The 14,381-nt window shown below is 38.1% G+C and overlaps 3 protein-coding genes across 3 annotated transcripts; 2 read left to right on the top strand and 1 right to left on the bottom strand.

Moving 5' to 3' along the window:
* Positions 1–1,085: 1,085 nt before the first annotated feature.
* LOC135674718 (calreticulin-like) lies at positions 1,086–5,328 on the top strand. The gene is made up of 14 exons (XM_065184814.1): positions 1,086–1,244; positions 1,958–2,065; positions 2,205–2,397; positions 2,507–2,765; positions 2,870–2,926; positions 3,387–3,434; positions 3,526–3,612; positions 3,697–3,754; positions 3,843–3,910; positions 3,989–4,084; positions 4,161–4,208; positions 4,820–4,849; positions 4,948–5,025; positions 5,120–5,328. The coding sequence occupies exons 1-14, from the start codon at positions 1,142–1,144 to the stop codon at positions 5,129–5,131; spliced, it is 1,245 nt and encodes a 414-aa protein (XP_065040886.1). The 5' UTR covers positions 1,086–1,141; the 3' UTR covers positions 5,132–5,328.
* An 888-nt stretch (positions 5,329–6,216) lies between these two features.
* On the top strand, positions 6,217–9,163 carry LOC135674717 (uncharacterized). Its single transcript, XM_065184813.1, has 3 exons — positions 6,217–6,543; positions 6,637–6,856; positions 8,729–9,163. The coding sequence occupies exons 1-3, from the start codon at positions 6,344–6,346 to the stop codon at positions 8,942–8,944; spliced, it is 636 nt and encodes a 211-aa protein (XP_065040885.1). The 5' UTR covers positions 6,217–6,343; the 3' UTR covers positions 8,945–9,163.
* A 398-nt stretch (positions 9,164–9,561) lies between these two features.
* On the bottom strand, positions 9,562–14,259 carry LOC135674715 (grpE protein homolog 2, mitochondrial-like). Its single transcript, XM_065184812.1, has 6 exons — positions 13,996–14,259; positions 11,400–11,577; positions 11,087–11,274; positions 10,803–10,970; positions 10,045–10,173; positions 9,562–9,929 (listed from the first exon to the last, which is right to left on the bottom strand). The coding sequence occupies exons 1-6, from the start codon at positions 14,128–14,130 to the stop codon at positions 9,828–9,830; spliced, it is 900 nt and encodes a 299-aa protein (XP_065040884.1). The 5' UTR covers positions 14,131–14,259; the 3' UTR covers positions 9,562–9,827.
* Positions 14,260–14,381: the final 122 nt, after the last annotated feature.

Here is a 14,381-nt window from a genome sequence, read left to right as displayed (position 1 = left end):
TGAAAGTGTTAGAAGATGATTTATTGTTAAACAATTTAATCATTCATTAATGATTGTTATATAATAAAAAAATTACATTAGTTACTAGGGGTATTTAGATGGAATTAGAAAAAAGTTGAATGGAATGTTTGATTAATGGATTTGAACCGAAACAAATTGATTTTAACTTAAATAATATCAATCCTATTGAATTGGACGTCATAAGCCCTTAATCAATTAAAACTGATTAATCATGTGAACTCAATTTTATAAATTTTATCATATTATTAAATTAAACTAAGATTATGATTCGGCTCAATTGAATTGGATTAATTTATCTATATATATATATATATATTATTTAAAATTATAAATTAATTAACGGATTAATTAAACCGAATTAACTGATTTTGAATCAGTTCGATTAAATATATCAAAATTAATTTCGGTTTAAATTATCTTAATTTAATTGAATAGAATTAAACAAAATTCCATCCGAATTGGTTTGAAGACCCTCTCATTCACACCCACAACAATACTCGAACAAGAGACGTGCGATAAAGCACGAATGCTACAGACATCACACCAAAATAAATTTCTGCGTGCTTCTCAAAGCAATCAATCGCGATCATGATTTGATCTCCCGTTGGAACTTTCCAGAATCTCTAAAAGTAATGAAAATCTCCAATAAATCCTCCAAAACGCATTCTTATCTCAACCTTTCACCTTCCAAATTTATTTGTGTCCTGCCCAAAATACCCTTCAATTTCGTCGTAAATTTGTGTGTTGCTCTCGAAGGACACCTGCAAATGCCATATAAGGGAAAATTTAATTGGCTGCGATGTAAATATGCTAAAGTTGGTGGACAACTACGTTTCCACGTTTTCCCCAATTAGTCCTCGGATTTCAAATCGTTCGAAACGAAGCAGCCCAACCACTCTCGGTGTTCTCCGTGGCAGGCCTAACACGTCGATTTGCATGCGTGGCGACACGCCATTGGCCAGAATCCCTTCCGGAGAGCATAGTTGGTACACTGCAGCGTGCGGTAAGGATACCGACAAGTTGTTGTACTCGATTTTTTTCCTCTATTTATCTTATAACCTCTGATCGGTCGTTCCGATCTGAAGATTAGAAGCTCCGTAGGAACGAGAGAGAGTTCGAAATGGCGATCCGGAGGAGGCCTCCTCTCTCTTTGGCCCTCGCGGTGCTGCTCGCCGTCGCATCCATCGCCTCCGCCGAGGTCTACTTCGAGGAGCGGTTCGGAGGTATGCGCACCGATCTCACTTCAGATCTGTTCTCTGGTCTGGTCTTTCTACAGTTGATAACGATCCGCATTTTGATTTCTTGTCGTATGTTCGTTTACTTTGATGCGATCTCTCCATTTACCGATCTGTAATGGTTCGCGTCGATCCGGCGAACGAGAGCACGTCTGGATTTTCGACCATTTTCCTCGTACATGTTTTGGTTCATGAAATTAAATGTTGGGTTTACCTATGATTGATTGATGCATTATCTGTGATGCGTCATTCGAAGCGGAGTTGATGGAGCCTTTACGTTAGCTTTTCCCGATGTTGTATCTTTCTCCTGGATTTTGATGCTGCAATGGTTCTTTTTGTTGATTTGTACTATTTTCCCCGCTTTTGTAAAATAAAGGGTTTTAGATGGTACTGTTTACATACCGGTTTTGCATGAAGGTCATTATCGTCGTTAATTTGCTGACAATGTTTGCCATTTATGTGTTCGCATTAAATCTTTCATGTCATGTCATGTGACCGACCGGTCAGATTGCATTACGGCAACTTTTTTGAATTATTAATGCTGGCTGTCTTTACTTATTTTATGTAGAACAGCAGGATTTGGAATAAAATTAGGTTTATGTTTATGAGAAATAAGCATACAACGATCACAAAGGGATAAAATGATGGATGTTCGCAATGTTTGATTGGCTAATTTCTACAAATATCTTTTGTATTTATAGATGGATGGGAGAATCGATGGGTCAAATCCGATTGGAAGAAGGAGGAGAATATGGCAGGCGACTGGAACCATACCTCTGGTAAATGGACTGGCGATTCTGAAGACAAAGGTATTTCTCTACAGATAATAATTATCATTATATGATCCTTGTCGCAGATTTGTTGTCCGATGCTTAATTCTATTGTAAGAAAATCATAATCCTTTGTTGCAGCAGTTAGCTCGCGGCTAATGATTTTTTTTATCTGCAGGCATCCAAACTGCTGAGGACTACAGGTTCTATGCCATTTCGGCCGAGTTTCCTGAGTTCAGCAACAAGGAGAAGACAGTAGTTCTGCAATTTTCAGTTAAACATGAACAGAAACTTGACTGCGGAGGTGGCTACATTAAGCTGCTCAGTGGTGACATTGATCAGAAGAAATTTGGTGGAGATACCCCCTATAGGTACGCAGTACCTTTTTTGATGGCCTCTGTGTAGTAATTGACATTGGACCCTTCTTACCTCTTTTCCTTGTTGGTAGTCCAACTTAAAGTCTGCTTTTGGAAATTGCAGTATTATGTTTGGGCCTGATATCTGTGGGTACAGCACCAAAAAGGTTCATGCTATCTTCTCACGTGACGGAAAGAACCACTTGATCAAGAAAGATGTTTCATGTGAGACTGACCAGCTAACTCATGTTTACACTTTCATTATTCGCCCTGATGCCACATACAGCATCCTAGTTGATAACAATGAGAAGCAAACTGGTAGCTTATATAGTGACTGGGATATTCTTCCTCCAAAGCAAATTAAGGATCCTGATGCCAAGAAGGTAATGCATCCTGTGATAGCAAATCATTATCCATTTTGGATTTTTTGGATTTTGTGATTTGATTGCATAATAGAGCTATTCGATCTGATTGTGCTGTGTAACAGCCTGAAGATTGGGATGACAAGGAGTACATCCCTGACCCTGAGGACAAGAAACCAGAGGTAATTTCAGTTGACCATCAGTTGAAATGTTTTTTCTTTGTGATTTCATTTTGTTTGGGCAATGATGATGCAGCATAGTACCACAGTTTGTTTTTTCGTAATTCTTTATTGTATGGGAGATAACTATGTGTTGTTTATTTTGTTTTTCACTTGTTGCTCAATGGAGCCGTTGAATAGCTTCGCACTTTGCTGTTGAATAGCTTGCAAAAAAGTTAGTAAATATCTTTTCTTTTTATTACCTTTCCATACGTATGATTTTTTCTTCTGAAGTGCCTAATTTTTTTCAAATGATCAACCATAAGTGTATATTTGGCAAGCAATGCATGTTGTCATCTCAACTTATGTAAGGACAGTGTAAGATGTTGCTTTTGTTGCATGCAAGCTAAGTCAATCATGATATTCCACCATTGTGCTTTTTGTTAGATTTGATGTTAAGCTGACTTTACCGTTATTGATCAAGGGGTATGATGACATTCCCAAGGAGATTCCTGATCCTGATGCTAAAAAGGTACATCTTTTAGTGCTTTTAGGAAGTTTTAATTTTGGCTCTTGTACTCTCACTACTTGCCAGTGCATAAATAGTATACGCATTTTTACAGCCAGAGGATTGGGATGATGAAGAAGATGGTGAATGGACATCTCCAACCATTCCGAACCCTGAATACAAGGGACCCTGGAAACAGAAGGTCTTTAGAGTATACTTTTTCAAAGCATGATATGCATTAGATGATGAGCAAAAAATATAAGTATTTACTTTTGTTTCTGTATAGAAAATCAAGAATCCTAATTACAAAGGGAAGTGGAAGGCACCAATGATCGACAATCCGGGTACGATGCATACGATCTTTTACTATCTGGACTTGATTATTCTCTACCTAATCATTCAGTTGGAGTTACAACTTCAGTTTACCCACAGATTTCAAGGATGATCCATACATCTATGTTTACCCCAATTTGAGATATGTAGGCATTGAGCTATGGCAGGTAGATCTATTCTTTGACTCACTTGGGTTTAGTTTTTATATTCCTAGTTTATGACTAAAGCTTTTGAAAACATTTCAGGTCAAATCTGGGTCTCTGTTTGACAACATTTTGGTTTGTGATGACCCTGAGTATGCCAAGAAATTTGCTGAAGAAACATGGGCCAAGCTTAAGGATGTAGGTCTTTCAAAATTTTAGATGATGAGATCTTGTAGGATTGTGACTGCTAAATTCAGTTTGTTTGCTCTTGCAGGCCGAAAAGGCTGCATTTGATGAGGCTGAGAAAAAGAAGTTAGAAGAGGTATGCTGGCATTTCGGAAAACTGATGAGAATCTCAGCTTATATAATTAATTGAAGAAAAATTGCCTTTCTATTAGTTTCTTGATATAGATTGCTGAAACAATTAATTTTGTTTTCTTATGTTATTTGTGTTAGTTATACAGGTTGTGTTGTTTTTATAAGTTGTCACTGCAGGGACCTATTTTGTTTTGTGATGTAATTTTGTCTGTAACTAATTCTTGATTGCTCTTTTCCACAAACTAATTTGGTTTCAATCATTAATAACCTAATAAGCTATATGTGTGTGTGTGTGTTCTCATATGTGCTCTTTTTCACAATATAAACTGATGCCACATATGGGCATCAGTATATATATATACACATGCATGCTTTTCCCATTTTATCCACAATATATGTGCATATTGAGCAGTTTATATTGATCTTAAGTCATAAGCCATTTCATCTCAATTGAAACTCTTTTCTAGCTGATGTTCTTGTCTAAGTTGGCTTTCACATGTTGTTTTCTCACTGGAAACTCATTTTCTATCTGCTAAGCTAGCTTTCGCATTAAGTTATTAAATTTTATTTGTACAATATCTTTCTAAAGAAATTATGTTCATTATCTTGTGACAGGAAACCAAGAATGACGAATCAGACGGAGATGTAAGCTCCTAAATGATAATACTTAAATGGGGGTTTTTAGATCTTTTGTTCCTTCTGTTCCAATGTATCATTTGACTTGCTTTTCATTTTCTGGACAGGAAGAAGATGCTGATGATGCAGAAGATGCAGATTCAAAGTCTGATTCAGACACCGAGGAAGACAAGGAGACTTCTCATGTAAGATTTTCTTTGATCTTTCTTAATTTTCATTCAACACCTATTGTTGCAGCTGTATAGTTATCTGTGTTAATAAATTCTCCTTGTGTTTCAGGATGAGCTTTAGATGAAAGCTGCCAGCGTCTGCTACAACTTTCATGAGCTTTAGTTTTTTAGACAATTTTATTTCTCTAGAAAACCATCTCTTGGAGAGAACACATCATGTTTTCTTTCTCTAGCTATATTTGTGTCACCAAACCTGAACTTTTAGAGATGTTCTTGATCCAGTAGAGTAAAACATGAATTAACAACTGGTTTATGTTCCCTAATGTTTTAAATGTGACTTGATGGAAGATGGAGAGGTTATGAATATTGTTGTAGCTTTCAAGCACTGCTGGAGCAGTCGCTCCTCTTCATGTGCTTTGGCAGCTTGATTCCAATGCCGTCTCCCTCGATTATTTTATCTGAGTGAACCATGAATTTTTTTTTCTTATAGTTATACTATGTTTTTCAAAATGGATGTCTTTCCCCTGCAGAATGACAGTAAGCGCTCTCTTAGCATTTTTTTTTTTTTTGTTCTTTCATGTGAATCTTTAACTGTAAAGTCAATACTCTGCAAAGTCTCGTGTGAATCTTTTTAACTGTAAAGTCATACAGACTCTACGGAGTCCGAAGTCGGTATTCCGCAAAGCCCAAAATCACAGTGTCAATAATATAGTTAAAATTTAATTCTGAGGTGACAGATACTGATACTGAATCCAGCACTGCATAACCTTCCCCGTTATATACCGATGACGAAGTCTCCGAAACTTCAATATCTGATTCAAGTCTGGATTTGTGACACTTGCAAGTCAGAAACTGATACATGGTTTAAAATTATATGGTTTTCCTTTATCATTCTTAATGTTTAAAACAACATCGACAACGACGAAAAAGAATTCATGACGTCAACAGTGTTTGTGTAGGAAAAAATGATTATACATTAATGATTATTATTATTATGATAATAATGTACATGACTTATTTACTGAGTTCGTAATCATATTCAATTAATGTTTAAGGATATCAGTAAATCGGTGAAAGGTTATTAAATTCAAACTTCGTCACTTATTTTTGTAAAAATAAAAAATCATTTTCATTTGTAATTTCTGTGGCACAATCGTAATTTCGGTCGCCATCACATCTACCACCTAACCGAATGGGCCGTTCTCCATTCGTTACGGCTGGCTGCTTGATAAGCAACGTCTGCCGTCCTCCTCGTCTCAAGGACCGACCGTCCCGTCCGCTAGAACCCTAACCCTAGATTTCTCTCTCTCTCGCTTCCTCCCCGAGCGGTCCAATGTCGTGGTCGACCCGCTTCCTTACGGCGGTGGCGTTCCTCGCGGTCGGCGTCGTCTTCGCGCCGGACGTCCTCGGCTCGGGGCGGGAATCCCCCGCGGGCGCCATCACCGCCGTCAAGCTCTGCCACCTCCTCGCCTTCGCCACCGCCTGGGGCGCCGCACTATGGGTCACCTTCATCGGTGGCATCATCATGTTCAAGTAATTCGCTAAGAGTTTGATTGCTATTACTTCTGGTTTGGAAATTGAACTGGATTTTGTGGAATAAGCGTAGGAATCGGTCTGGTCTTGCAGAAATCTGCCGAGGCATCAGTTCGGAAATCTTCAGAGCAAGATGTTTCCAGCGTACTTCACGGTGGTGTCTGTTTGCGCGGCGGTTTCGGTAGCGGCGTTCGCCTATCTCCATCCGTGGAGGTCGGCTTCATCCATCGACAAGTATCAGCTCGGGTTCCTCCTTTCTGCGCTCGGTTTCGACCTCTCCAACCTGATCGTCTTCACTCCGATGACCATTGAGGTAATTCAGTCATTTAGTCCGCAATGTCTTGACACTTTTTCTTACCTGAAGCCATTTGTTTCTCCCCATTGCCAAGCTGGTTTGGGATTTTGGGCCTGCTGTTTAGGATATGCCATTTCTTTTTTGCTTGCAGAATTAGATGAACATTATTCTTATATTCTTTACTAAAAAGTATGAAATAATTGATAGTTATTCTGTTTGGTTGGTTACATTGCTGATTGTTAGAATTCAATGGTGAGCTAACCTCAAAAAAAGTGAGAGAACTTACAGGTGTGTGATTGTTCTTTATCTCATTGCCTGTTTACTGAACTTCTTTTTTCTTCCACTGATTTATGCTTGTGCTTTTACAGTTACATGATGAAATATTGATGTCATGATTCGACTCTCCTGATGAGATTGTGAAATGTACCCATTTGAGATTGTTTCTTGTGATTGAAAAGCATTGGTGGTATGGGTCCAGATGGGTATTTGTTTAGAATTGATTTAGTTAAGCAAGGAGAAAGCTAGCAATGACATAAGAGGCTGATTGAAAACAGTAATTGCATTGTCAAAGCATGTTTGGGTTAGAAGAAAAAGGGTTCATGCTCATACCTATGCTTGTATAGCTTGTTGTTTACTGTTCCATACTGTGAGAAACGACAAGCATTAAGTTTCTTAAATAAGTCTGATATTTTACATGGTCAAATCACCTTGAATGTTATTATTGGTTAAAAAGATCTAGCTAGGAGAGACAAATCCTTAGCTCTTATTTTCACCACTACTACTAAAGCAAACAGAGGGAGTTGTATTTGTTTGGTGAATTATCACAAAATATAGTTGTGAATATCCTTACACTCAAAGTTGCTTTAGGTGAAATAAAAAAAAATTCCTAAACTATGTCTTATTTACAATTTAGAGGGGCACGTGATGTGATGTTCTCTGTCATCGCTAAACTATGCTGAGAACATAATAGCCACTTGTATACGTATGTGACTTCTGCACTGAAAGCCGTACACTTGGATCTCCCCAAAGTGTAGTTTATGCAAAAACTCTGCAGCTAATTATGTCAAATGACTAGTACAGCATTACTGCAGTTAATTTGTCCCAATATTTGGTTTAGATATCTCTTCTTCGGGAGATGAATTGCAAATAATAAATTTTATTGTTATGTATAGATTTTAGACTTTTTGTCTTTTGATAGAATGTGCCTTATCATCGTGTCATTGTCCACAAACACCAAAGTCTGGTGCCAACAAGTTGGGATTAGGGTTTATGGTCAAGATTGTTGAGAGATTGGTAGTGCTTGATGAATTTAAAGATCACATGATGTTAGGGTTGTGAAATCTCATATGACTAATAAGGAAAAATTATTATCTTCATGGTTTATATTAAATGATGTACATTTCTTTTCTTTCTTGAGCAGATGATGAAAAAGCGGCACATATGACTAATAAGGGAAAATTATTGTCTTCATGGTTTATATTAAGTGACGTACATTTCTTTTCTTTCTTGAGCAGATGATGAAAAAGCGGCACATATGACTAATAAGGGGAAATTATTGTCTTCATGGTTTATATTAAGTGACGTACATTTCTTTTCTTTCTTGAGCATATGATGAAAAAGCGACACATATGACTAATAAGGGGAAATTATTGTCTTCATGGTTTATATTAAGTGATGTACAATTCTTTTCTTTCTTGAGCAGATGATGAAAAAGCGGCACATATGACTAATAAGGAGAAATTATTGTCTTCATGGCTTATATTAAGTGATCTACATTTCTTTTCTTTCTTGAGCAGACGATGAAAAAGCGGCACATATGACTAATAAGGGGAAATTATTGTCTTCATGATTTATATTAAGTGATCTACATTTCTTTTCTTTCTTGAGCAGACGATGAAAAAGCGGCACAAAGTTGAGAGAGATCTAAGCATTGGTGAAGAAATTGGATGGTCGAAAAACATGGAAGTGGCAAAAACGAATCCCCAACTCGCAGCTATGAACAAGAAATTTGGAATGATTCATGGCTTGTCTTCACTGGCCAACATCATGGCATTCGGCAGCCTTGCCATGCACTCGTGGTACTTGGCCGGGAAGATTCAATTATAAACAAAGCCAATGGTCGTCACGGATTCTTTGAATTGTTCAGTTGCTGGTATGCCCATTCTCTATCTACTATTTGTGGTGCTAAGCAAAGGTTCATGGAAGCATGACTTTACATGTCCTAATATATACGGTATGATGATGGATGGTTTAGAAACCTATGCTATTACTATTGCATAGTGTGTGACCTTTGATTAAAATAAATGGAATGATCTGTGTTGTTAACCTTTTGAGTTCTTGTTTATTGCTAATAAATATTGTGTGGCATGCTCATCGCATATTGTCAAGTCGTAGCCTAATAATAATTCGCTTTTAAATTTGCAGTTGGGAGATTTATCCTCTGAAATGAAACAGACGGAGATAAAATGCACAGAGGTAAACGTTGACTACTACATCTTTTGAATGTTTACTTCAACGATAAAATCATGCAGAAACTGCAAACCGTTAGTTAAATTCGCATGCATAGTTATAATTTCAATTAATGCAACTGAAAGAAGTGATGCACGTAAAACATTAAAGAAATGATCCTTATTAGGAAAACATTAATGCAACTCAAACATTAATAACTTTTCCATGTGATAACTTAGTGCAGTCTAAAATATATTGTTCCGGAGAAAAGAAAATGCACTATAAATTTCTTCTTGAATTTAGTTTGATCTAATTCCCAAAACAAAATCCGATCAACACACCAACTCCCTTTCTGCTTACTGATTCCGGTGTGTGTAATCAAATTAAACCTATGGGTCAGAGGATTGTACAACAACATTCAAATCACAGACTCCTAAACTCACTTGCGACATTTAAAGTCCCTTTCTCATTATTCAAAGCTCAAGTTACACCCAACTTCAACCCGAAACCGCGAGCGAAGAATACCATGGCATGACTACTACTAGGCTTGCCCATTGGAACCCTCGGCTGGCTCATTAGTAAGAGATTGAGTTACGCCAACTTCGGCTGGGCGAATCACACGATCGTGTAGCGTATAACCCGACTGAAACCACAAGTGAAAACATATAAAATTCAATAAAATTACACACCAAGTGAAACAATGACACACTAAATTATGATATGTTCTATTCACTAAAAACAGAAAAGTGACATATCACCTTCAAAACAGCTGCAACTGTGGCAGGTGGTTTTGAAGCATCTGGAATTTGGAAAACTGCGAGATGTCTGTGCGGATCAAACTGCTCATTTATTGGATCAAATTTCTCCACTCCAAACTTTCTAAAGACCTGGAAACAGGAGCATGACAAGCTTTTGAGGAACCAAATGTTTAATTTCATACGATGGAGGTGAAGCAACATGTGATAACTATTGCTACAGCAAATAATAGCAACCATGATTTTTAGCATGTACTTTATAAAAAATGTAGAGAATACTAATTCAGAAGAACAATGCATGCTCCTTATGTGGAAGGAAAAGACAAACATACTTCATCTCTAGCTATTTGAATCTTGCATCTCCACTTTACATGGAAGGAAAACTGTTCCTAGACACATGCACCTTCCAATATCAGATTCTAAGCAATTCAATTCCGCATGGGTCACATCAAAGCAGTAAGTCACTGTATCTGTTTACTCCATGTCTGGGCAGGAATTATCTAAAAATATATGTTCCATTATATATTTATTATGATGATGATCGATTCACTATTGAGTGAGTGCAACATCAAATATGACAAACTTATAACTAAATGGAATTTTGTACGTCACTGACATGTGATGTTAAAAGATTTCCAAACTCCGACCAAGTAAGATCAAAAGGTTAAATTTGGTTTGTAGTTTATGCCTCCAGAAACCATATAAAAAAAATGGATGAACAAAGAATGGTGTCATTGACTAAGAAGGGGAGCAACACGTACTTCCGAAAGCTGTTTTTCTGTCATTTCAACACCCTCAAGTAAAGTTTTAAGTAGTGGCACAGCTCCAACAGTGTCTTTGGAAGCATCAATTTTGGAGAAACTTTCCTTGACAACAGATGAAGCCCTTCCCAGATTGTCAGCAACGTCCAAAAGGCTCTTAGCGAAGTTCTAAGTAATTTAATGTATACCAAATAAGGTCAGATAAAAGATCTACTCGAAGAAGCACAAAGAATATATTATTAAGCTACGTATTCTACGATGGTGAAATGGATAACAGGATAGACCTGAATGGCAAATTTCTTTGCGTTTTCTGCCTCACGTTTTGTTCTGTCCATGACATTCTCCATTTCAGCATAGCTGCGTAGAACTTTATCTTGCATTTTCTCAATTTCTTTGTGCTTCAACTTCAGTAATTCTTCCTTTTCTGCTACGAGCTTAACGAGTTCATCGAATGAAAGTTCAGATTTTTCATCTGAATCAGAAAAAGCAGTTCGTTCAGAGCTTATCCTCCTCTTTCTACCAAAAGTGGGTCACAGAATCTCTAAATTCCAAACTAAGAGATGTATCATTTTCCTGTTTTTGAGAAGAAAAAAATACCAGAAAATTCATCAGCATCGGTTCCATTTCCAACTTCTGAAGTATTCTCTGAATCATTGTCATGATCCACTGATTGATTTGGCTGAGGAGATGCAGATGACGAGTACCCAAATCTTTGGAGTGTAGTATTTGTGAGAATTGATTGTCTCAACAACTGACTCCGCTGAAAAGGAACATACTGGAATAGGAAAAATGCATAAGCAAGATACAATTGTTATATTTGCAAGCTATCAAGAATATATAAAGAAAGTCTAAAAGATGACAACTTCCATTCTATTGCCATCAACATAACCATTGAGGTCAAGACCGACACATATTATATCACAGTAGCTTTCAGCGGGACAAGTTGCAGCTGTAATTGTGGTTATCATTCAATAAGTTACTTCATCTAGAAGAACGGGAAAATACACCACATGTTTGTTGCAGTAAGTTTAAACTTTATGTGACAACAGATATCCAATACCCCTACATTCATAAATCGTGTTGTCAATATTTTTTGCTTCGTTCGATTATAAAATAGTGAGTTGTTAGTGATGCAGAGACGATGACTGAATCTCAGACCAACAACTTCGGGCCTGCCTCGACCAAGGAACTAAGACAGTACAGACCATTGCAGTTCCAGTAGCAATTCTGCCACCACTCACTTCCTGAACTAATAAATTACAAGTACAAATATGTAACAATATTCTAGGAGAGAAGTAAGATTCAAGAATAACACATAAGAAACTGTAAAAATTTAATCTGCACATCGACCAGCTCTGTAAAGTCCAATTTGTCATAACCTGACTCGAGGGGATAACTATATTAACTTGATAGATCTAAAACCATGTCACCCAAAATGCTTAGGCCAGGTTAACGGCCATAAACTCATCAAATACTTTATAAGAGAATTCAAGTCTTTTCCGCTTTTGATGTTGAACAAAACTTTGGGAATGCTACCATAGTATATGTGAGATCTGATCCAATTGTGACTTCACGAGGTGATGTACCTCCAGTCCTATTCACAGATTATCCTTTTCTACTTGGGTAATTACCAAGTCTGCTTTGACAATACTTGCCACGATCTGACTCACTAGGTTGTCCCTCGCTTGATAGACCTAGAACCAAATGGCCCAAAATGTCTTTATCCATGTGGGATTACAGTTGGGGATGTTACAACATTAGCTACATATTCCAAAGGATTAACAATCTGAGATGCATAAGATTGTAGACTTTCCTTTGCTCATATTGTAGCACCAGTCATTTGTTTAAAAGAACATATATATGACCGATTCAAAGGCTAAAAGAACAAAAGGCTTACTCTGTGTGTCAAATATCTTGACCTAAACAGCAGACACCAAGGACTCGATACATTTTAGCATCTACCACAATAAACATTATCATAAATGCTTAAAAGAGATTATTCCTCTCAATTTGATCGTTGATGATTCTCCAAGCAGAGCTTAATGAAAATTTCCCAAATAGTTGTGGCCTTAAGGCTAAGTTTCCTTGATCGTGTGACAAATTAACCTGATCAATCAAATAACAATTGGTCATTAAGCCAACAAGATCAACAGATGATGATCCTTTCTTTCTCTTTAAAGAACACATTGCGGAGCCATTAATTAGTCATCAACCCAACAATACTAGCAGTTACTAGGTAGCTTTATCATCAGACTTGGCTTACTTGATGTGAAGAAAGGGCGTATCCAGTGCACGAGGCTTCCGTCAAGGCGTCAATATGAGGTCTAGGGAGGGTCAATGTCCGCCGTCTTATCTTTAAGTATTTAAAGAGATTATCTCCCAAATTGCAAAGGAACAATCTTACTATTTGATAGGGCACATTTTGGTAACCTGTCCAACTACTATTCATAGCCACATCAGCACCAGGGTCAACATAACTGACGACATCGACCGAGTACAACGCTGTCCTGCAAAGGTCGGGACGACACCAAGTACAGTGTCATCCCGCAAAGGTCGGGACGACACCGACCGAGTACAGCGCCGCCCCCACAAAGGCCGGGACGGTGACGACAGAGTACAGCACCGCCCCGCGAAGGTCGGGACGACACCAACCAGGACTTGGCTTTCTTGATGTGAAGAAAGGGCGTATCCAGTGCCCGAGGCTTTCGCCAATATGGGGTCTAGAGAGGGTCAATGTCCGCTGTCTTATCTTTTAAGTATTTAAAGCGACTATCTCCCAAATGGCAAAGGAACAATCTTACTATTGTACCACACTCTTTGGCATTCTTGATGTCTAAGAAACATTTTCAATGGAAATTTCTTCCACCTAACATGATACTTCAATTAGATGTTTAGTGAAACCTCAAAGGTAACAACATGGTATTGGAAGCACGAATCACACAAACCTCCAAGAATATCCAACACTTGTATAAAACCCTCGAACTAGACAACCAACAAGTACCAACTTAGAAGATTACTAAAGCATCCATCACCAAACCATAAAGAAACTCAAAGAAAATTGTTAGGGTTCGAAATCAGAGCCATAAAGCAAGAAAAAGACTAATCTACGACACGATATGTAAAGATCCAAATCTTTATCTGCATCGGAGCAGCAATCAGGAACAATAAACTACGAAGAATCAACGAAGCTCACCTTTATAACGGAACCTGCAGCGGATTCCCTCAGGGAATGGAAGCCACCAACCGGCGGCTCCCTGCGCGAATAAGCCGAGACGAAGAGACGGGCGATGCCACCCCTCGAAGCCCGAGAGAGAACCCTAGAACCCATGGATTCGAGACGAAGGGCAGCGACCGATCAATTCTAGAGTTCTGGAAGCGGCGCGTGTGGCCTGCTATAAGGAAGAGGGGACGACGCGACGCGACGCGAGGCGGGGAGTGCAGCTTGGAGAAGAAGAAACTAGAAGTGTACTTCGTTAGGGCAACTTATATTGCTCTGTTATTTGACTATTATACCCCTATCCTTTGAACCGATCTCGTCTCATGAGGTCATCATGTGAAGAACTCGGAGGTGTCATCGTG

The sequence above is a fragment of the Musa acuminata genome, chromosome BXJ1-5, assembly GCF_036884655.1.
Source record: "Musa acuminata AAA Group cultivar baxijiao chromosome BXJ1-5, Cavendish_Baxijiao_AAA, whole genome shotgun sequence".
In the NCBI taxonomy this organism is placed as follows: Eukaryota; Viridiplantae; Streptophyta; class Magnoliopsida; order Zingiberales; family Musaceae; genus Musa; species Musa acuminata.
Note: the sequence above shows the minus strand (reverse complement) of the source record. Positions and strands in the feature narration are given on the sequence as shown.

What these genes read in the sequence shown, in the direction of transcription:
- LOC135674718 (XM_065184814.1), top strand. Translation starts at nt 1,142, where the DNA reads ATGGCGATCCGGAGGAGGCCTCCTCTCTCTTTGGCCCTCGCGGTGCTG. An exon ending in TGGCGATTCTGAAGACAAAG is followed by an intron (nt 2,066 to 2,204) that starts GTATTTCTCTAC and finishes TTTTATCTGCAG; the next exon opens with GCATCCAAACTGCTGAGGAC. An exon ending in AGGGACCCTGGAAACAGAAG is followed by an intron (nt 3,613 to 3,696) that starts GTCTTTAGAGTA and finishes GTTTCTGTATAG; the next exon opens with AAAATCAAGAATCCTAATTA.
- LOC135674717 (XM_065184813.1), top strand. Translation starts at nt 6,344, where the DNA reads ATGTCGTGGTCGACCCGCTTCCTTACGGCGGTGGCGTTCCTCGCGGTC. An exon ending in GGTGGCATCATCATGTTCAA is followed by an intron (nt 6,544 to 6,636) that starts GTAATTCGCTAA and finishes CTGGTCTTGCAG; the next exon opens with AAATCTGCCGAGGCATCAGT. An exon ending in TCACTCCGATGACCATTGAG is followed by an intron (nt 6,857 to 8,728) that starts GTAATTCAGTCA and finishes TTTCTTGAGCAG; the next exon opens with ACGATGAAAAAGCGGCACAA.
- LOC135674715 (XM_065184812.1), bottom strand. Translation starts at nt 14,130, where the DNA reads ATGGGTTCTAGGGTTCTCTCTCGGGCTTCGAGGGGTGGCATCGCCCGT. An exon ending in CGATGCTGATGAATTTTCTG is followed by an intron (nt 11,275 to 11,399) that starts GTATTTTTTTCT and finishes TTTCTGATTCAG; the next exon opens with ATGAAAAATCTGAACTTTCA. An exon ending in CAGTTGCAGCTGTTTTGAAG is followed by an intron (nt 9,930 to 10,044) that starts GTGATATGTCAC and finishes TTGTGGTTTCAG; the next exon opens with TCGGGTTATACGCTACACGA.